The sequence below is a fragment of the Rana temporaria genome, chromosome 3 (genome assembly GCF_905171775.1).
Source record: "Rana temporaria chromosome 3, aRanTem1.1, whole genome shotgun sequence".
NCBI classification, from domain to species: domain Eukaryota; kingdom Metazoa; phylum Chordata; class Amphibia; order Anura; family Ranidae; genus Rana; species Rana temporaria.
The window spans coordinates 436397690-436419253 of record NC_053491.1 but is presented as its reverse complement, the minus strand read 5'-3'; the positions used below and the strand labels follow the sequence as shown (position 1 = coordinate 436419253).

Here is a 21564-nt window from a genome sequence, read left to right as displayed (position 1 = left end):
AAATATCAAACAGCATATCACATTTGGTGGGCATTACCACCGCCATATGCAATCCATTTAGGTGAATAGGGCTGTACTGCAACTGTCCTGCAATGGCTTTCAATGCATGTATCAGCATTTTCAGGGTTGAAACAGGTAGTTAGGAAGCAACATATCACCTTCTCACCACCTGTCAAATGCATCTGAAAAACAATCTACAGCAGAACGCTTTTCAGAGGGGTGACAATGAGAGTCACACCTCTGCACGAGTCCTTACTTTGCTAGGCAACTTGGTCTAAGGAAGTTGGAAAATAGCAGACTTACTGGCTGGATCACCAGGTGAAAATAATATAACAATGCTAGAAAAAAAGAAAATGAATGCAGCCACTATGTAGGCAGATGCAGTCTACTTTCTCCACTGGTGGTGGCACTCTTCTGCAGCAGCACTTGTTGGAAAGGAGCAGGGTGCCTCTATGGTTTCCTATGTTACTGAGGAACTATCCTATTGGATGCTGCCACCCTATGTGACTCTACCAGCCATCTTGGGTCAAGCAGCGACTATTTAAGGCCCATGCTCCAAGGTTTAGCGAGTTGGTAGAGTAGGAACAGGTATCCCACCATTAGGGACAGTACTAGCATTAGGAAAAGGTTCCTGACGAGGAGGGTAAGCGTAGGCTCACAACTCTCCTGGGAACCTTTCCAATTGGGGACTAGATGACCAGACCACATTCTGCCCCCCTTAACAGACGCTGTTAGTCCAGCTGAAATCTGCTCCTTTTACGTTACTGGAAACCGTGAGTGCACTCGGCCGGGTAGCCTGCCCATCAGTTAGTTGTAACTGTTGCTGAATTATTATTTCAATACAAGTCCTGCCCTGCATCTGTCTCTGTGAATTATTGCTGCTGCACACACTGCACCCCACCTACAATGGCATCTAAGAATTGGTAAGCTGCAACATATCTAATTTATAGGTAGTGCTATAAACTCTTAATGAAAAGGTGGTATTATATCATATTTATAGATACCCCACTGATATTAGATCATTAGCACACCAAGAGATACATAGGTCTCTTGTTTTTTTACACAAGACTACTCACTTGCCATCAGCCAAGTTGATCTTCTTGAAGAAGGGGTAGTTCTCTGGGGTTGGGTTTCCATGTTGATCTTCATAAACAAAAACTGGGGATCGGCCAATCTCTATACCCAGCTGCTGCACTCCCTTTTCATTGTATATGGAGAAGAGGAAGAACTGTGCTCCCTTCCTTACTTTCAGAGTGATGAGAATGGAGAAGTCCTCTGGGAATGATTCATCTGTAAGGTGGGTAAGACAGTAAATTTAAAGTTGTCTCCAATATCGGAAAAGCCATACAATTTGGCTTCCTACACCAATAACTCTGAATTTCTTATATATATCTATTCAGGTTTTTTTGTGTCTAAACACAGTGGGGGAGATTTACTAAAACTGCTGCACACAGAATCTGGTGCAGCTGTGCATAGTAAGCAGTAATCAGCTGCTAACTTCAGCTTGTTCAATAAAGCTTTGACAATAAAACCTAAAAGTTGATTGGTTACAATGCACAGCTGCACCAGATTCTGTATGCACTAGTTTTAGTAAATCCCCCCAAGTGTTTCCCAAAATGTAGGATGTGTACCACCGGTAATACAAATCCATGGTGTGAGAAAAACACTTTGGGGTTCAGAACCTAAAGGAAGACCAGATGGTGCTCAAATATGAGGACACATTTGGTCCATAGTTTAAATACTTTGCTTTTCAAACTGGCACAATACAAAATGACAATGGAAAGCAGTTGGGTTGTTAATGTAAACAGTTCTTTTATACAGTTAGATAAATGAGGCCCAGAGTTACAAAAGCAAAAAATCAATCATAGTCCATTTTTCCATAGTGTTTAAGCACAAATGAGGTGGTAGAATACTTCCAAATTATCATAATGCTTAGCTGTTAGTTCATAGGAGAGTAAAGAGCTGAAAGAAGAAACAGATAAAAAGAGAGATAAAAGAAAGGGATAGATTGGTTGTCTGCGTGAACACCAATTACATAACATTAAAAGATCCTAAAGAACCAACATACATAACTGTATAGAGCTCCAATGTGAGAAACACTTAGGCCCCTTTCACATGTGCGGATGAAAACGGGACATACATTGGTCCCTATGTGATTAGGGGTGTCAGCGGATGAACATCCACTGACACCCGTAATCACCCGCCTCCGCAAAGCTCCGATTTTGCGGATGGAAGAAAATACATTTTTTTCTTCCGTCTGCGGATCGGAAGAACACGGACACATGGTCCGTGTTCATCCGATCCCCCCATAGGGGAGAGCGGAGAAAAGACAGGGCGGTCCCTGCACAGTGTGCGGGGACCACCCTGTCAGCCGACGGCTCAGCAGGGGGATTTTACGGAGGATCCCCGCTGAGCTGACGGACACACAGAGGTGGATCATTACTGATCCGCCCCGTGTGAAAGGGCCCTAAAAGGCAAAAAAACACATGGATTCTGGTAATGGGCTGTTTCTGGCTCCAAACTTCAGTTTTGGATAGTGCTGGGAGGGGGTAAATCTCGAGTTTTTTTGGCCAATTTTCTGTCCTTTAAACAAAAACAGAAAGTAAGCGAAAATCTCGCCATATTGAAGGAAATTTCCTCTTATGCCGCACACACACGATCGGAAATTCCAACAAGAAAAGTTTGATGTGAGCTTTTGGTCAAAAATTCTAACCGTGTGTAGGCTCCATCTGACTTTTTCTGTCGGAATTCCCGACAGCGAGCTGGTTGTCGAAAGAGCTGGTTGTCAATTTTTCCGACAAGAAAAGTTCTTGTCGGAAATTCCAATCGTCTGTATACAATTCCGACGCGCAAAAAAACATGCATGCTTGGAATCAATTCAACGCATGCTCAGAATCATTGAACCTAATTTTTCTCGGCTCGTTGTAGTGTTGTACGTCACCGCATTCTTGACGGTCGGAATTTTGTGTGACCGTGTGTATGCAACACAAGTTTGAGCCAAAATTCCATTCTAAAAAAATCCACAGTTTTCTTGTTGGAATTTCCGATCATGTGTACGCGGCATTAGACACCATAACAGTTGTCCCTATTGGAAGATCTCACCTCTATTCCTGTTTCAAAGACAACTCAGATTTTGGATGACAACCTTTGAATTGTGACATGGCCATCAAAACAAGTTTCATGAAGCTTTAATACCAGCCCAACAATCATTATTTTACCCTTATGACTGTAATTTTCAAATCTCAATGGACTCGGCTAAAAATAACTGTGACTTTGTTGTTTTTTAAACAAATGCATTTCCTTTCCTGAATGTGTCAGCTTTGTAAATGTGGACAGTAGTTAATCTATGAAGAAAATATCGATATTTAATAGATGGATCGGGCACGGTTATGATGTGTATGATTTTTCAGAGACCAATAATGATTGGTTCTTTTAACTTACTGATGACAGTATACATTCTGCAAGTTCTTGCCAACCCTCTTTCTGTGTGATTGGAATGATCATAACGTTGATAAACTTACCTGGAAATAACTGCTTGGTTGGGGCACTAAAATGAGTCCTGTTCTCCAATCGGAAAGCAATATCTGTCTCTTCAATTCCTTGCCTGTGCGTGCATATTCCAGCTGCTAACGTTACTCCTTCAATGGATTCGCTGAGTTCCAGAGCTTCTAAAATGTTAACTGGTGTGGCTGGGAATATAAAAAAAATAAAGAAAAATGGTGAGTTGACAGTAGGAATGATTCAAATATTTACTTGTCATGACAAGTTACCTCCACTGTATCCGTGCCATTGCTCCAGACTAAAAAAGATCAACCAAATCTAATTACAAAATTATAGGATAAAACTTTTACTAATGGCTGGATGACATATTTTGAATTTTCTATCATTCAGATATCAAAGAAGATTACACTCCGTTGTAATCACACCAACATAATACTACTCCCAGTTATAGCTTTTGTAGGAACTTTCAGAATATATTTTATTCAGTTTTTCATGCTTGTTATTTTCTGCAGTATGGATTCAAGAACTCTACACCTGCTATTGTTATGTTTCCGTTATCCAAAATCTATCCTAAATTATTAGACAGTCACTACTCCCAAAACTTATATTTTTTATTGGTGGAGAATAAAACCAGCTGATGATTCCTTATATGTCTTAACCACTTCCATACCGGGCCTATACTGGCACACCTCTCTTACATGTAAAAATCATAATTATATATATATATTTAGCAGAGACCCTTTGCAAAAAAATCACCTTTAGGTGCAATTGTTGTAGCACTATCACTATCCATTTGCCAACAAGAAAGATGTTGGAATTAAAACTTAAACTGAATATAAACCTAAAAACTAATATTTATTATGTACTAGCTTTTTTTTTAGTTTAAGAACATTTTTGGCAAATACAGAGATGTTGATCTTGCCAAAAATATTCATGTCTCTTCCTGTGAGCTTAACAGATCTTAAAAACAATCTTATCCTTGTGTAAACTACTATTAGCCCTACTATAATGAAGAAGACCTAATGTAATAGGGAAGGCAGACATGTTTAAAGTCAGTCCTATGGCTCCCTCCATAAATGCAGTGAAAGTAAACTCTCAGGGACAGGATGTGTGTTCATCTCAAGATTACAAGGTCAAAATTAAGTTTGGATATACCGTACTTCATGTAAGGACTGGTAAACTGCATTATATTTTCTCCAGGGGTTTAAACTTATGTGGTTTGTATAGACATCAGCAGGAATACATTTTCTGTGTTCAATATTTTCAATATGAATGGGATATGAAATACTGTACATTACTGTAAACAATGTACAGTAAGTTGTAGGAGTTCACCCACAGCAACTTTACAAGTCATATAAAGTTTTTGAGTGTCAACACAAAGATAAAGAGATCCACAATGACGGGAGCTAAAGACCCAAAATAGAAATTGTAACTTACAATCGTAACATTAATAAGGACACATAGACAAAAAGTGAGAGGCAGAAGTGCAATCAAATGATTAACAAAATTGAATTTGGTATAAGAAAGAAAGCAAATAAAGTATAGAGGGACTAATAGAGGGGGTGGTCTTCTACAGACACCCAGTGGTGGGGGAAGAGTGTTATCATTATTAGAGTTCAGGGATCTTAAATGGAGAGGTCGAAGCCTGATGGCAGGAAATTGTGCACCCAGGGTTACCAATTTTTTTAATGCTTGGGCACTCTGTCTGACAAAGTCTCCTCTATTGTGCTATGAATCCTAGCTGGGGTAATCCTGTCCTTGGCCTCAAGAATGCATAAGTTCAAGGTCTTCCAAGCCTTTGAAATAGTTTGATTGGATGTTGTCACTTGCAAAGAAAGTTTAAACTGGGACTGGGTTATTCAAATGCAAATATAACCTGGGGACTGGGGCATGTGGGTTTGTTATACACAAATTCTCAAAGAGTGTCATTTGATTTAAGGGAGAGTGTGTACTAACGTATGGTGTGAAAAAATGTGATACTTTGAGGCAGCATAATAGTTCAGAGAACTAGGAAGGTTGGACGGCTCACACAAGGTTGACAAGATTTGAATGAGATCGCTGTAACCAAACTGTGTAATTTAGTCAGGTTCAATTTTACCCATGATTGAAAGAAAGACAGGTGAGAGTGAAGCCCCGTACACACGGCCGAGGAACTCGACGTGCCAAACACATCGAGTTCCTCGGCCAGTTCAGTCCTGGAGCCGCCGAGGATCTCGGCGGGCCAAGTTCTCCCATAGAACAACGAGGAAATAGAGAACATGTTCTCTATTTCCTCGCCGAGGTCCTCGTCGGCTTCCTCGGCTGAAAGTGTACACACGACCAGTTTCCTCCGCAGAATTCAGCCAGAAACTCGGTCGGAAGCTGAATTCTGCCGAGGAAACTGATCGTGTGTATGGGGCCTAAGGGGGACAAAAAGGAAGAGCGTTTAAAGAACTAACATTCGATATTAACGAAACATGAGGAAAAAGTAACTTGAAGGGGTCTTTCAGTTCATCCCAAAGAGCTATCAAATGAGTGACCAGATTAGTAATGGATTTACATCCGGCGGGGCAGTGTCAAAACAAGTTATCAATATGTATAAGGTCAATGTTGGCAGGTTCAAATCTTACCCACAACAGAGTTAGTGGGTTGCATAATACAAAGTGATTTGAACTAACTGAGCTATTTTGGTAATACGTAGCACAATTTCATACCTCCAGACCACCTGCAAGCTTGTTAGCGCATCAAGATCAGTTTAAGAAGACTTGGTTTAACCTTGACCCAGAAATATGTTTTAACACAATGTTGTAGAATCTGTAAATAATGGGTTGAATGTGCTATGGGGAGGATTCCAAACAGGTAGAGAATTTTAGACAAGAGAGACATTTTTACAGCTGTGATCCGGCCCAGAAAATGTGTAGCATTGTTCAGCAGGACGTAAGGGCAGTAAGGTGGGCAAGCATAGGTAGGTAGTTGGCCTGATATAGTTTAGAGCAGGGGTCTCCAAACTATGGCCCTCCAGTTGTTCAGGAACTACAATTCCCATCATGCCTAGTCATGTCTGTGAATATGAGGCCCCGTACACACGACCAGTTTCCTCGGCAGAATTCAGCTTCCGACCGAGTTTCTGGCTGAATTCTGCCGAGGAAACTGGCCGTGTGTACACTTTCGGCCGAGGAAGCCGACGAGGACCTCGGCGAGGAAATAGAGAACATGTTCTCTATTTCCTCGTTGTTCTATGGGAGCTCTCCTCCCGCCGAGGTCCTCGGCGGCTTCAGGGCTGAACTGGCCGAGGAACTCGACGTGTTTGGCACGTCGAGTTCCTCGGCCGTGTGTACGAGGCCTCAGAGTTCCCAATGCCTCATGGGACCTGTAATTCCAGTTTGGAGATCAATGGTGTAGACGGTTATCTAGTCAATTTGATTAAGTAGTTAAGCTGGGAGTCCATTAGAAGGGGAACACTTCCTGTAAATGCCGGACTTCCTCGATAGGGAGGAAGATATTGAGAGCCCTAAATTTCCACTGGTTAAGCTCCAACCCAGTGAGGTACGCAAATTGTTCCAAGGTGCAACAAAATGAATAAGGTATTGTACAGGGGGGTAAGCAGGAATATTTGCACACTTGTATCAGCCTTTGTAACAGGATGGGGGAGGAGCACTGACCTATCCTGGAGGGAGAGCAATATTGACCAGGCAAAAACACTGCCAATTAATTTCCCCAATAAAGCTTGTAAAGAGAAAAGCCTGATATGACCCTAGCCTGCAAGATTGGAGGAAGAGCATCTTATGGGCACCACTAGCCTTTTTTTTAATACATTAAAATTCCAATTATGATCAGACACACTTCAGACTGTTAATTAGGTCAAAAATAGGGCAGATGACACTAGTGGAAATGTAATATTAGTTTGATGCAGATTAACACTGAGGCCCCGTACACACGACAGAGTTTCTCGGCAGAATTCAGCGAGAAACTCGGTCAGAGCCGGATTCTGCCGAGAAACTCTGTCGTCTGTACACTTTCGGCCCGATGGAGCCGCCGAGGAACCCGTCGAGAAAATAGAGAACATGTTCTCTATTTTCTCGTTGTTCTATGGGAGAACTCGGCCCGCCGAGCTCCTCGGCGGCTTCAGGGCTGAACTCGCCGAGGAACTCGATGTGTTTGGCACGTCGAGTTCCTCGGTCGTGTGTACGCGGCCTCATACCTGGAAAAGAAAAGTGGAGACCTTGTTACTTCCTCTAAAACCCTTTTTTATTTCATCAACAACCCCTCCAACTCATACTATCTCCCAAATATATTCAATTATTTTGTCCTTAACCCATCCAGACGTTCTTTCTTTACATGTCTGCTTAGGGAATGCCCCCTCCCATTCAAGGCTTTCTGAACAACATATTTTTGGTATCTATTGCAAGGTCATGGCAACACAAATTCCACTTTTACCCAAAATAGCAATGCTATCAATGATCCCCAGCTCAATTACACTAGCCAAGAAAGACATTCTACAACGTTCCCTCCCTGCTGCTAGAGCGGTCATACCCTGATGTTGGAAATTAACTAACACACTTTTCCCTGCAGAGTGTGTTTCAAAATTGGACACTATAAGGTCTGACTAGAATGTCTGTTGATACAAGAAAAGATAGGTCGGAACATGTTTGAAAAATATGGGCTCCATGGTCAATATTCTGAGCTGGCAATAAAAAAATGCAGAAAAAACAGCGTGCCCCCCCCCCCCCAAATCCATACCAGGTCCTTTGGGTCTGGTATGGATTGGGGGAACTCCAAGCTGTTTTTTTTTCTGCATTGTCTATAGTGTCAACAGACATTCTAGACATGTCTGTTCAGTTATTAAATAACTAAGGGGCGGGGGCCACCAGATTACATCATCAGGTGACCCTGCCCCCTTGCCCTGGCCCTAAAGGGCCTGGTATGAATTGGGAGGACATTACGCAGTTTTTTTCTGCATTTTTTGTTGCCAGCATTCTGCGGGGAAGCCTGCTGACAGCTGATGAGTCATCGCTTGTTAAGGAGGCCATGGCCAGGTTTCCAGCCCACTTCTTAACAGCCAGCTATTCTTCAAACAGAATTCAAATTGGTCGAACGTTTTTAGACTGATCAAAATTAAAACTGTTCCAAAAATTTGTAATTCGGTAAAAAAACAAATATACGAAATCAAACTAAAAAAAAATCAATGAAATTTGTTACTATTTCATTCAGGGATTCAGACCAAAACAAATTGGACATGTCTAGTGACACCTGATTTTTTCATCAAATGGTTTTAGCCCTCCTGCTTTGACCAGGCAGATTGATATTGGCCACTAGTAGTTTGCTGAGCCTGCTCCTGTTTTTACTCATGCAAAACAGTCCTTCTGTTGGCCAGTTAACTGCTTGCCGACCAGCCGCCGTCATTCTACGGCGGCAGGTCGGCTCTCCTGGTCGAGAGCCCGTACAATGACGTTGGCTCTTTTTGCGGCCACTAGTAATCCAATGCATTTTTATAGCACTGATCGCTATAAAAATGACAATGGTCCTAAAAATGTGTCAAAAGTGTCCGAAGTGTCCGCCATAATGTCGCAGTACTGAAAAAAAATCGCTGATCGCCGCCATTACTAGTAACAAAAAATATTAATAAAAATGCCATAAAAATACCCCCTATTTTGTAAACGCTATAACTTTTGCGCAAACCAATCAATTAACGCTTATTGCGATTTTTTTTTACGAAAAATATATGGAAGAATACGTATCGTCCTAAACTGAGGGAAAAAAATGTTTTTTTATATATTTTTGGGGGATATTTATTATGGCAAAAAGTAAAAAATATTCATTTTTTTCAAAATTGTCGCTATATTTTTGTTTATAGCGCAAAAAATAAAAACCGCAGAGGTGATCAAATACCACCAAAAGAAAGCTCTATTTGTGGGAAAAAAAGGACGCCAATTTTGTTTGGGAGCCACGTCGCACGACCGCGCAATTGTCTGTTAAAGCGACGCAGTCCCGAATCGCAAAAAGTGCTCTGGTCTTTGGGCAGCAATATGGTCCGGGGGTTAAGTGGTTAAAGGGACCAGAGATGATACAGTAGTGTAAAATTGACCAGCAGGAGTGCAAGGACCAAAATAACTAGAGAAGACCACAGGCTGGGGCTTTACAACAAGAATTAAGATACAGCAAAGGATATAGAAATTAGCTGGCTAGTAACTGGCCAGTAGAAGGTATATTTGCCAACAATGTACTAAAGACAAAGCCACTGGTGGTGCTTAACTACAAGAATTATAAAACTGCAGATTATACAGTAAAGTGAAATTGGCCAACTGAAGGAAAATTTTGATGAGCAAAGGTAGGCCCAAATGTACAAGAGAGAAAAAGCACAGGCTGAGGTTTTACTACCAGAATTAATATACATTAAAGCGTACAGCAGTGTAAAAATGGCCAGCAGCAGAACAGTTTTAGTTAGGGATAATAGGCCTAAGTAGTGTACAGTATTTGTAACTTTTATTTTATCTATGGGGATAAGGGGGACAGCGAATGTGAGCAATATAAATTGAGGTGGGTTAGATGCACACTGTTCTTGCACAAATTTTTTTTTTATTCTTTCAAATTATGTAGTAATGTTCTGCAAACAAAAGGCAGCTACAAAACAGATGGTCAGTAACAAGTGAATGCTCCACTTTGAGCTTCCCAAACTTAAAGGGGTTGTAAAGGTAAAAACTGTTTCCCCTAAATAGCTTCCTTTATCTTAGTGCAGTCCTCCTTCACTTACCTCATTCTTCGTCTTTGCTTTTAAATGTCCTTATTTCTTCTGAGAAATCTTCACTTCCTGTTCTTCTGTCTGTAACTCCACCCAGTAATGCAAGGCTTTCTCCCTGGTGTGGTGGGGGGAGGGGGCGAGCAGGATAGTCCGCACGCTCACTAACACACAGCTCCTTTCTCTATCTGCAACGTAGAGTGCGTCCTGACTCTCCTGCTCGCCCCTCCCATCAAGGGAGGGGGCGAGCACGACACTCCACACCAGGGAGAAAGCCTTGCATTGCTGTGTGGAGTTACAGACAGAAGAACAGGAAGTGAGGATTTCTCAGAAGAAATAAGGACATATAAAAGCAAAATGGAAGGATGAGGTAAGTGAAGGAGGACTGCACTAAGGTAAAGGAAGCTATTTAGGGGAATTTTTTTTACCTTTACAACCCCTTTAAAAAAGACCCTGTCAACATAAAAATAAAATAAAACCATATAATAAATGAAAAATAAAAATGTAACTTTACATAAAAGCCATATTATTATAAAAACAAACAGGACCCCAAAATACCAAATCCTAAAACAAAAGCCCATTTTAGAAGGAAGCCTTACAGCACAAGAAAAAAATAGATAGGACAGCAGCTAAAAGTGTCCACTGACCTTGATGCAACAACAAAATACAACATAAATGAAAAAAAAACAATAATAGGAAGAATCAACTATGTCAACAAAGGGGTTCATAGCCCAAAGCGCTATCAACCAGAATTAAAGAAAAGTTTTTCAACTGACCCTAATCTATCCCCATGCAGTTTGTCTGCTTTCCCTACAACAGCTTCCAATTCACTGACATATAGGGGTTGATTTACTAAAGGCAAATAGACTGTGCACTTTGCAAGTGCAGTTGTACTCTGCAAGGGAATTTGCTCCAGAGTTTAGTAAATGAGATGAAGCTTCACTTTTCAAAGAACACCCAATCACATGCAAGGTAAATAAAAAAAAAAAACAGCATTTTTGCCTGCACATGATTGGATGTTGGGTGTCAGCAAAGCTTCACCTCGTTTACTAAGCTCTGGAGCAAACTCTCTTGTAGAGTGCAACTGCAGTTGCAAATTGAACTGTCTAGTTTGCCCCCACCCCTCGTTTTATAGTGACGGGACTGAATTAACCAAAAGGCTCTTATTGGTGCCTCAAAGCCAGCTGATCATAGTTTAAAGGCCATGCAGAGTGTTATAGTTTTTAAAAATTTACCTGAGTGTATCTGCTCATAACTTTACCAGGATTGCCAATCTTGAACAATTCCATCCCTACTCACAGTATATGATGAGATCTGTTTTTTTTTTTTTTTTTTTTTACCAGACAGAAAGTGAAGAAAACTCTCCAACAGTCACACAAATAGAAATACAAAAAAAATATTCTTTAGTAGAATATGGAAAGGTAGGAATCCCTAGCAGTTTTTTTTCCTGCCTATGGCCTGTTGCAGATTTTTCTCTCACTTCCTGTCTGGAAAAAAAAAACATTGTTAGCAGGACAGGAAGTGAGCATACAATTCTCTAACAGAGCCCTGGACAGCAGTAAAATCCTGACAGGAGTTGTAATCTTTCCCCACAAAAATGTGGCTTGCCATATATTCTGCTAGGAAAGAGACCACATCAGACTAATATTAATCCATGTATCAGATGTATCAAAGCAGTTGCGCAGGTAAATATAACATTGGATGCATCATTAAAGTGATATTAAATTCTCAATTTTTAAACACTTTCAGCAGCTGACTTAATCAGTATTCAGCTTCTTAATCCTTTAAAGTGGAGGTTCACCCAAAAACTTAATTTTTAACATTAGATTGATGCTCATTTTGTCAAGGGGAATCGGGTGTTTTTTTTTTTAAATCGAAGCAGTACTTACCGTTTTAGAGATAGATCTTCTCCGCCGCTTCCGGGTATGGGCTGCGGGACTGGGTGTTCCTATTTGATTGACAGGCTTCCGACAGGCTTCCGACGGTCGCATACATCGCGCCACGATTTTCCGAAAGTAGCTGAACGTCGGTGCGCAGGCGCCGTATAGAGCCGCACCGACGTTCGGCTTCTTTCGACCGTCGGAAGCCTGTCAGAAGCCTGTCAATCAAATAGGAACGCCCAGTCCCAAAGACCATACCCGGAAGCGGCGGAGAAGATCTATCTCTAAAACGGTAAGTACTGCTTCGATTAAAAAAAAAAACACCCAATTCCCCTTGACAAAATGAGCATCAATCTAATGTTAAAAATTGTTTTTCGGGTGAACTCCCGCTTTAATCCTTGCATATGCTCCTATTGAAGCTAGGGCCATGACAACTACAGCACATTTTCTGTTTTATTGTGGCTCCTTTCTCTTGCAGCATCCTATGGAGCCACCCTTGCATGCAGAGACTAGGGTTGTATCTACCTACACTGTGTACATGAATAGAAACACAGAGCCCCATAGCCTAGGTTTGCAAAGCACTCCCCTGCTCCGCCTCCCTCCCTCTCTTCTCCAAGTTAAGAGACTGACTGTAGACTGCACTGTCCATTGTTAACTATTTCCTGTGTAGACCAGCATTTCAGGGAAGCAGCACTGAGAGAGCAGGAGCCAGCAGCACTGAACGTTGTAAGCTTCAAGGGCTGGGGGGTAAGAATTTTACCAAATAGTTTCCTGGGGATTGTCTATTTTATTGTGCTCAATGTGGTAAACTACAAAACGCTAAGGGTTTAATACTACTTTAATATGAAGAACATTGCTGTGACCAGAGGTGACCGATCCACAAGGGGCGCTGGGTGCCACCGCCCCAGCCCACACCATCTGTGTGGCCGTGGACTGTGCGGGGTGCCGGACCAACAGGTCTCACTCTCTACCAGATCCGTCACCCCCTTCACAAGCACGTGATCACAGCCCAAGGCCCCAATTGGCCTGGTTTTTGTTGACCTCTGGGAACTAAGCACTTCCCCCACGAGCCCTTCCACCCTGTGATACCAGTGGCTTCCTGCCCAGGCCAATCAGGACAGAAGGCCGAAGATTGGGTCAACACAGAAGCCGAAGTGCCGGGCACCAGGGGAGTTGCGTCTGCTGGAGGACTCCGCACATAGGATGAGTGCGGACCAGGAGGGGCCCGCCTGCGCTCCTCCCAAATTCTCCAGCACCAGCCACCACTGGCTGTGACTTTAATTTATGTGTAACAAAAGGGAAATCCAGATATTGGATCAATGTATAAACTTATAGTTGAATGTGTTCAGCATTTGATGTTTTTTAGCAGGAACACTTATTGCGTCACCATTCTGTACCAGTGCTGGAGATGACAACATTCACCCGCCACCCAGAAAGCAATTTATAAACACTTGTTCAGTGCCGATATCTTGATCGCAATCTCTCTGCAGATCTCATCAAAGTAGAACATTCTGTGGTTTTCTGAAAAACAAATAGATCTTTTTGCCTCTTTGTGTACCAATGACCTTGTTAAAAAGAAGACTGCTTTCCCACAACAACAAAGACCATTTAAAAATCTAAGAACATAGACAACGATCAAAATGCTTTGTTTACATCGAAAGTCAAAATAAATGAATCTCTATGGACAGCTGAAAGAAGAATTCCAGCAATAAAATTCCAGCAATTACTGATGGAGGGAAATACTCACAGGGAGCCCTACCAACAAGGCAAATGTTTAAATTATGGAACAAGGGAGTCATTTTTCAACTGATGACAGGTTTTTGCCATGTCCTTTTTTCTCATTTGTACGGCTTGCACATAAATGTCTGTTGCTGCCAGTAACCAAAGATAACCCAGCTGTCAGTCTCACTGACCTCTCATGGCCTAGCTGTACATTCTACTATGTGCCTAAACCAGCCTTTCTCAACAAGGGCTCTGTGGAACCCTATGATCCCTTCAGAGGTTGTTAGGGGTTCCTTGAGCAGTGGGCAAGAGCAGATCAATCTCCTGCTTAACCATCAATTTAACAGGGCACTTTGCTGGTTATTAGTTTAAGGCCCCGTACACACGACAGAGGAACTCGACGTGCTTGGCACGTCGAGTTCCTCGTCGAGTTTTGGGATGAAGCCGCCGAGGAGCTCGGCGGGCCGCCTTCTCCCATAGAACAACGAGAAAATAGAGAACATGTTCTCTATTTTCTCGTCGAGTTCCTCGGCGGCTCCATCGAGCCAAAACTGTACAGACGACAGAGTTTCTCGGCAGAATCCGGGTTTTGACCGAGTTTCTCGGTGAATTCTGCCGAGAAACTCTGTCGTGTGTACGGGGCCTAAGAGGTCTTTCTCCCGCTGGCCACTATTCTAAGAAGCACTTTTCCACTTGTGACCAGTGTAAAGAAGCGCTATGTTGACCACCAATGTAAAGGCTCACTTCTCTACAGATCACCAGTTTAAAAGGCCACTATAAATTGTAATGTCTGCATTTCTTTTCTGGACAATATTATTATTGTTTTTATTTGATAATTATCACTGAAAACAATGTTGTCATGTTCAGGGAGCTGCTAAAAAAGTATATCATTTACCATGAGCTATAGGTATATTAATTTTTAGCAGGGGTTCCCTGGGACATGACATTAACTTCAAGAGTTCCTCTGGGGTAAAAAGGCTGAAAACTAGAAAGACTGGCTTAGACTATGGACTTAGACTATGGGCATTCATTTGTTTAACCAGTAGTACAAGAGCTTTAAAACCACTGTAGCTGTAGGCACTGTGGAGTAATTTCTTAAACTCAGAACAGACACTTTGAAGACAAGTTATTGTGGGGTTTCTAGGACCCCTTCACACAAACGTTCCTTCAATCTGTTTTTAACCTAGGAATAAATGGTGCAAAATCAAACTGCAATGTATCTATATGCAGGGCTGTCTTTATGAGAGGGCACACCTGGGCAATGCCCAGGGGCCCCAGCTGCATGGGGGCCCCTGCACTTTCCCCAAAGCCGCTGGTCCTTGAGCCCACGCTGCCCCGAAATTGGGGGACCCATGATGGCACTGAGAGTGATAGATGCAAAGGGGAGGCAGTCTGCCTCCTACCTACTTAATGTCTGTTTACCTTCACTTTCATCAATGTAGGGTCCTCAGAGCATTATTTTTCCTAGGGGCCCATGATGCTATTAAGTCGGCCCTGTCTATATGGGCAGCCGATATAAGCGAATGTATGTCAGCTAACATCGGGTCTGTTCAGGTTTCTCTGACTGAAGGCAATATTTTCTGTCCAGGTCTGCTTTTGTAGATCTGACTTTGATTTGAAATGGAATAGCCAAATGCATGTCCATTTACATTAGGTTGCCTTTCAGGTCATAAGGTAGAGATTATATAGATTTGTTTTTCCTCCACTACAAGATCTAGAATACAACAAAACAAACATGAATGTCTGGCAAAACTCTGCTCTACAGAGAAAATAAGGGGAACAGAAGCTATAATTTCAGTGCATCTTGTGAAATTTGAAGATCGATTTATTCGCAATGCCTTTAGCTACAGAGGTGAATATGGCTTTATCTAAAGGGAGCTGTGGTGGCTCAACGCGATTGGCACTGCGCTGACAAGCCATTCACCTCTGCAGCTAGAGGTTCGGATCCCGGTCTCGGCTTCATGTGAATTGAGTTTGGTGGTCTCAGCCCGGCTCCCGGTGGGTGTGCTATGCAGGGTTAGCCTGTGCTTAGTATGCCCACCCCCCTCCCACAAAAACCACCACACCTACACACGCACTCTAAATTGGGTTAACACACTCACATTGACCACGCGGTCTCTAAAAGAGAGGCGAAGGACTAATGGGGCTGGTTGAGCGGGCTAATCCTCTCACTCCCTTATAGGGAGTCCCTCTGCCCCGTTGGGCTTCAAAGCGGAGCAGGTAGGGCGGGCTGTGTGGGAGGACCCCCTCACACACCCACCATTGCCACCCGGGGCATGGAGAAAGGTGGCAGATTGCCTCTGGGGGAGGCCTGCCTACTCCCAACTCCTGCAGTCCGGCACCTCTCTCGAGTACACGCACAAAAATACACTTTAAAAAAAAAAAAAAAAAAAAAAAAAAAAATATGGCTTTATCTAATTTTCTTTTTCTGTTTGTTTAGAATATGGAAATACTTTAATGTGTAAAGTCTGGGCACAGGTTCCTTATAAATCTATTATCTGTTTATTCAGCAACGGATCACAACATGATAATAATCAATCAGAATTTGCATCAAACTGGGCCAATCCACAGAAATTATTGGATTTTCACTTTGAAATGGAACCCTTACCAATTCACTTTCTACTATTTTCCCAGAGCCTAGGTCCTCCACAATGATTTCCATTCACTGAATGAATGAGCCAATGCGCAAGCATGCTTTGTGCTGATGGTTCAATACATTACCTTATAGGTGTGCTCCACCACCATGGTATGGACTTGATGATGTCACCCAAATGTCTGTGTACTACGTCAGAAATTAAAAAGCACTTTTAGCTTTTGTGCCAGTTAACTAAGGATGGACCAGGACCCATGTTCATTGATATTGCTCACTACAGGGGACCAAAAACTGTGAGAAAGAAATGGACTGATTAAATGGACCTATGCCATGCTTGTGATCCTATTGCTTGGAAGTGACATCAGTGCTAGAGGACAATGAAATAAATTACCTGTTTGTATGGGGTTGCTCCCTTACTGGCTGGAACAGGGAAGCCTTTTTGCCTCACTGGGCAGAAAAGAGAAGCATCACCATTCCCCTGGCAAGGGGAATAATACATAGCTTCAGCCAGTGATTGAGTGATCCAGTAGAAACAGGTAATTTCTTTTCCCTCCCTAGTAATCCAGTGGCTGGATTTCCACCAATTACTAGATCATCAGTGGGACACAGGCCTAAAAGGGTCCAAATGACTCCTTTATCTGTTCTCTTTATTGCAGTAAGCCCCATAAGGATCAGATCGCTGTTTCAGATTCTCCATATTACTGGCAGAGCGAATCCAAGAAAACTCACTCATCACTAGGATGGTCAGACCCTTAACGCCTTGAGAGTTCACACCTTTCTGGTTCAAGGAAAGTTTCCCTGCTATTTCTTGGCTTTGCTACGAAGTAGTGAGGTCCGCTAGCTTTAGCTCTGTCAAATTAATCTCTGGGTTAGCCCTTAGTAAATATCTCTGTTCGTACTTGGCACATACTTAAGAGGATGCTTCAGGATTCACTAATAGGCCTGGGTTTATGAGATTTTACTAAACCCCTAGGACAGTTTTAGCTCAGTACAATCTACAGAGGCTAGCACAGAGCAGCAGTACACAGGGATGGAGGACAAAGTTGCATACAAACATAAAGGAATTAGCAGATGTTAGAATACAAAAGAGATTTTTCTTATAGTTGTTATGAGTTACTACGTTTTTTCATATTGAACAGCAAAATCTAAGTCTACTGCAAGACTTGAGACAGTCCTGGGAATGTTGGCAAGTGTGTACCTGCCTTGCCTCAGGAAAAGAAATAGAGAAGAGTTATAGAGAGTTAAGACATTACTGCCCTTTCATCAGCAGAGAATCCTGTGCTTAGGGTCAGGAGACCTCCAATTACTTTGGTAAAAAGAAACCCTACTATGCATCAAGACTCCATGTTTAACTAAGTAAAGACACTATGAAAAAGTACACACAAGGAAACCTTGTGCTTGTGTTATGTCCTCTAATTCCCTGGTCCTCACAGTTGGAGATATGTTCCTCCTGGAAGGACTAACAGTGAGTTATTATTATTGTGACAAAAATGCAAATTCTCTTGGGTTAACAAAAAATTCTCTTTGCAAAGTCCTGATGCAAAACACATTCCCTCATAGATTTGAAATATAAGGCGTACTTGATACCTTTTGAGGTACTTGACTATAAGGAGCAAATCATGACACTTTTTGCAGCTGCACTAAGAACTATAACTAAACTGACTTGCTGGATTTAGGCATACTGCCTGCCTCCCATCAGCAAGGGGAGCAGGCAAACCAAAAGCACCCCAAAGATTCTATGATGGCTGCATTGGAATCTGGGAGTTGAATTCAGGAGGAGACTGTGGGACTTCTATAGACCAGTGGATTACAACTCCCAGGAGAAAGAGACAGTGATAAGGGAGGAGACAGAGGCTAAGGGCTGCCATGAGGGATATTTTACTTTCTGGGTGAGTGCCCACCCCCACACAAGCCAGCATCCTGAGAGGAGATTGAGGCCTTATGTAACAGGGGAGAGGGAGGGAAAGTGGATACAGAAGCTCAGAGGCTGAGGACTGAATTATTTCTGCATACGCACTCGAGAGCCCTAGTCTGAAGAGACCAGAATCACAACCGACCAATCAAGAGGGCGACATTTATTACTGTATTGTTGAGTTGGCTATAACCTGCTTTGCTGCTATCAAAGAGTAAGCATCTGAAACTTGACTAGAAGCCTTTATAAATGCACTCCACTGGGACTATTTTCATCTGCACCTCCAGAAAGTCTCGGCCCCAACGTTAGCTGGCTGAAGATTCCTGGGCATAAAACTGTTTTAGATAAACTGCTCTACATGGCCTCTATTCACTGCCTATAGCATCAGGACACTTCTGCAGTAGATCTTAGTTTAGGGTAGTCATCCCTAGCGTGCACTCTAGGAGTGTAGTATACTGGTGGCCAGAAAGTTATAACAATACTGTTTATCTTTACGGTTTGTGCTATTGTTTAATGCTGATTTTCAGTATAGATTGAAATAACTGCTTAGATCATTACTTTACACTACTAACTTTTTCTGTCTGGAGAAGAGTGTTACATTCTACCTGTTCATATTGCCAACTACTTTAATTCACAATTCTTTACCCCTAACCAGACTGATGTTTATTTCCAGATACTGAATTATAATTGTGTGTTGATTATGTTTCTTCATGCTCTCAGCAGTATGCCAGCTGCTAACTGCTTAACCTGGTGTGTGAGAGGGGCAGAGGTTGTTCATAGAGTCGAGGCAAGGAATAGAGAAACCAAACTACCAATCGGCTCCTTCGGGGATAGCACTAAAATAGTAAGCATGGTGATCATATAAGTACAGTATTTTTTTTTTTTTTTTTTTTGCGAGCTGACAACTGTTTTTTTTTCTAGTAGTTTGTAAAGGGTATGGTCGATTTAGTACTCTGAGAAGATTAATGATTGGAGATCACCATTATAAGGGGACACATCTTCACTGGCCACCAATGTGAGGGAACACTAAAATTTAAATTTCTGCATTTCTTTTATGACTATCATAATTATTATTAATAAGTGCGTCATAATATTTCTACTATTACTGAAAACAATTAATTAGCAGGAATTCCTTGAAAACCGATAGTTATTTCAATGGGCCTGCTCTATATTCCTCTTTTGTTCTCCTGTTTGTTTTTTAGATGGTCCAGGAGAAATAAAGAGGAGTATATGCTGTGGGATAGATTCATTTCTGTATTTAAGTGTATGTTAGAGGATAGATCCATTTGTGTACTTTTTTTTATGTATTTATGTGTATTTTGAGGATGTTTTGTGTCTTTTTGAATGACTTGCAAACTGTTTTTTTTACTTGTAAAAACTCAATAAAAAAATTTAACATAAAAAAAACACAACCTCAGTCTGCTGATAGGATACTGAAAGAGGGACAACACACCAGAGAGGTTATTCCTTAAAGCGGTATTAAATCCAAATCCAAAAATGTTATATTTTGCAGTTTACCAATCCTTACAGGTGGTGGCTTTATTTTCTTTAGGCTTTCTCCCTGGGGGATGTACTAGCAAATTTAGATACATACAAATTGAAGCCAAACCCCATGTTTTAAACAGTTACAGCAACTTTTTATTTTTATTAAAGTGTAACTATGGCCAAAAAAGAAAAGACATATATGATGCAGTCTGTCACTAGCATTAACACAGCTGTCTTTGTTTTTCGGAGTCCCCTCTGTAACATAGTTTTATTATCTGTTAATCCAGCCAGTAAATCTGTTGTTTTTTAACTTTCATTAACAGACTAAGCTGTCCAGCAAAATAAACTGTTACATGGTTGGAAAAAAACATTTATCTCTGACAGGGGGGCTCACAATGGTCAACTTGTATTCTTTTATGTAAAACTCTTATCCCAAAACTAAAATACCTGCTACTGTAACTGATTTAATAGTGATAGCTGGAGTTCCGCTTTAGTCATTCACTTCCTGTATGTAAAGTTCATCTAAATCTACTGGACCAGCTAACGCTACTCTCTCCACAGGATGGCAATACTGCTGCCAAAGAATGGCTATACTGATCCTCCAAAGATATAGTGCAGTAGTGAATGTATCCACTCATCCTAAGACAGGAACTGAGTTAATGGTTAGATCAACAGGTGAAAAGAAAAGAATAAAAAGCCAAAAAGCGAAAACAAATGCATTTATCACACATAAGGCTTGGTAAGCTGCATTTTTATTTTTTGGGTTTAGATATGCTCTTCTTTAAAGCGGAGGTTCTGCATACTTCCAACATTTACAGTATGCTGTTTGTTTTTTGCTTTACATACCGTATTATTGCTATTTTCCACCCGGCTCCCGGGTGCTCCCTCCCGCGGGAGTAGGCGTTCCTATGCAGAGGCGCAGTGTCATGTGGGACTTCGCCCAGATGATTGACGTCTTGAGAAAAACTTCCCCCCTGGCGGTTAAGGCGCGTCACGAGTTTCCAAAAATAGCCGAACTGCGAGTCGGCTCTATACAGCGCTATACGGCGCCTGCGCACCGACTAGGAGCCGTTTAGAGCTGACTGCGCAGGCGTCGTATAGAGCCGTATAGAGCCGACTCGCAGTTTGGCTATTTTCGGAAACTGGTGACACGCCTTATCCGCGTGTGGGGGAAGTTTTTCTTAAGACGTCAATTATCTGGGCGAAGTCCCACATGACACTGCGTCTCTGCATAGGAACGCCTACTCCCGTGGGACTGAGCGACCGGAAGCCGGGTGGAAAATAGCAATAATACGGTATGTACAGCAAAAAAAAACAGCATACTGTAAATGTTGGAAGTATGCAGAATGTAATGTTATATACATGTTTTCAGGGTGAACCTCCTCTTTAAGTTAGACTGTTAGCTAGCTGTCTATGGTTTTCATTGATCCATAAAGGTTGTGAGTCCAAGGACTGTGTACGATGTATACCATAGGTAGGCTCAGCTTTTATTTGACCCCACACGTTTCGACCATGCCCAATATTCAGTACAATGTAGCCATGCCTAGTTTATGCCACATGTCTTCTCCATACCGCAGTGTGCCTCTTTCTTAAAGTTCAAAGTTGGGAGGTAAAGTTGGGAGGTATGAAATTGTAACCAAACAAAAATACACCCTTCTCCAGAAGTACCATGTACAGTAGTAGCTTATACTTTTTTTAAAGGCAGTACAAATTTATGTCATTTATTGTCATTTTTTATTGCAGCTCAGTTTTGTAT

At 41.9% G+C, this 21564-nt stretch overlaps 1 protein-coding gene across 2 annotated transcripts in view; it reads right to left on the bottom strand.

Annotated features, from left to right (window-relative positions):
- The window catches only part of COL5A3 (collagen type V alpha 3 chain), a 304770-nt gene that overhangs the window by 171460 nt on the left and 111746 nt on the right, over nucleotides 1-21564 (bottom strand). For both annotated transcript variants that reach the window (XM_040346392.1, XM_040346393.1), the window contains exons 2-3: nucleotides 3522-3689; nucleotides 1077-1290 (exon numbers count right to left, since the gene is read on the bottom strand). In XM_040346392.1, the coding sequence (XP_040202326.1) occupies nucleotides 1077-1290; nucleotides 3522-3689 (382 nt within the window). The remainder of the gene's footprint in view (nucleotides 1-1076; nucleotides 1291-3521; nucleotides 3690-21564) is intronic.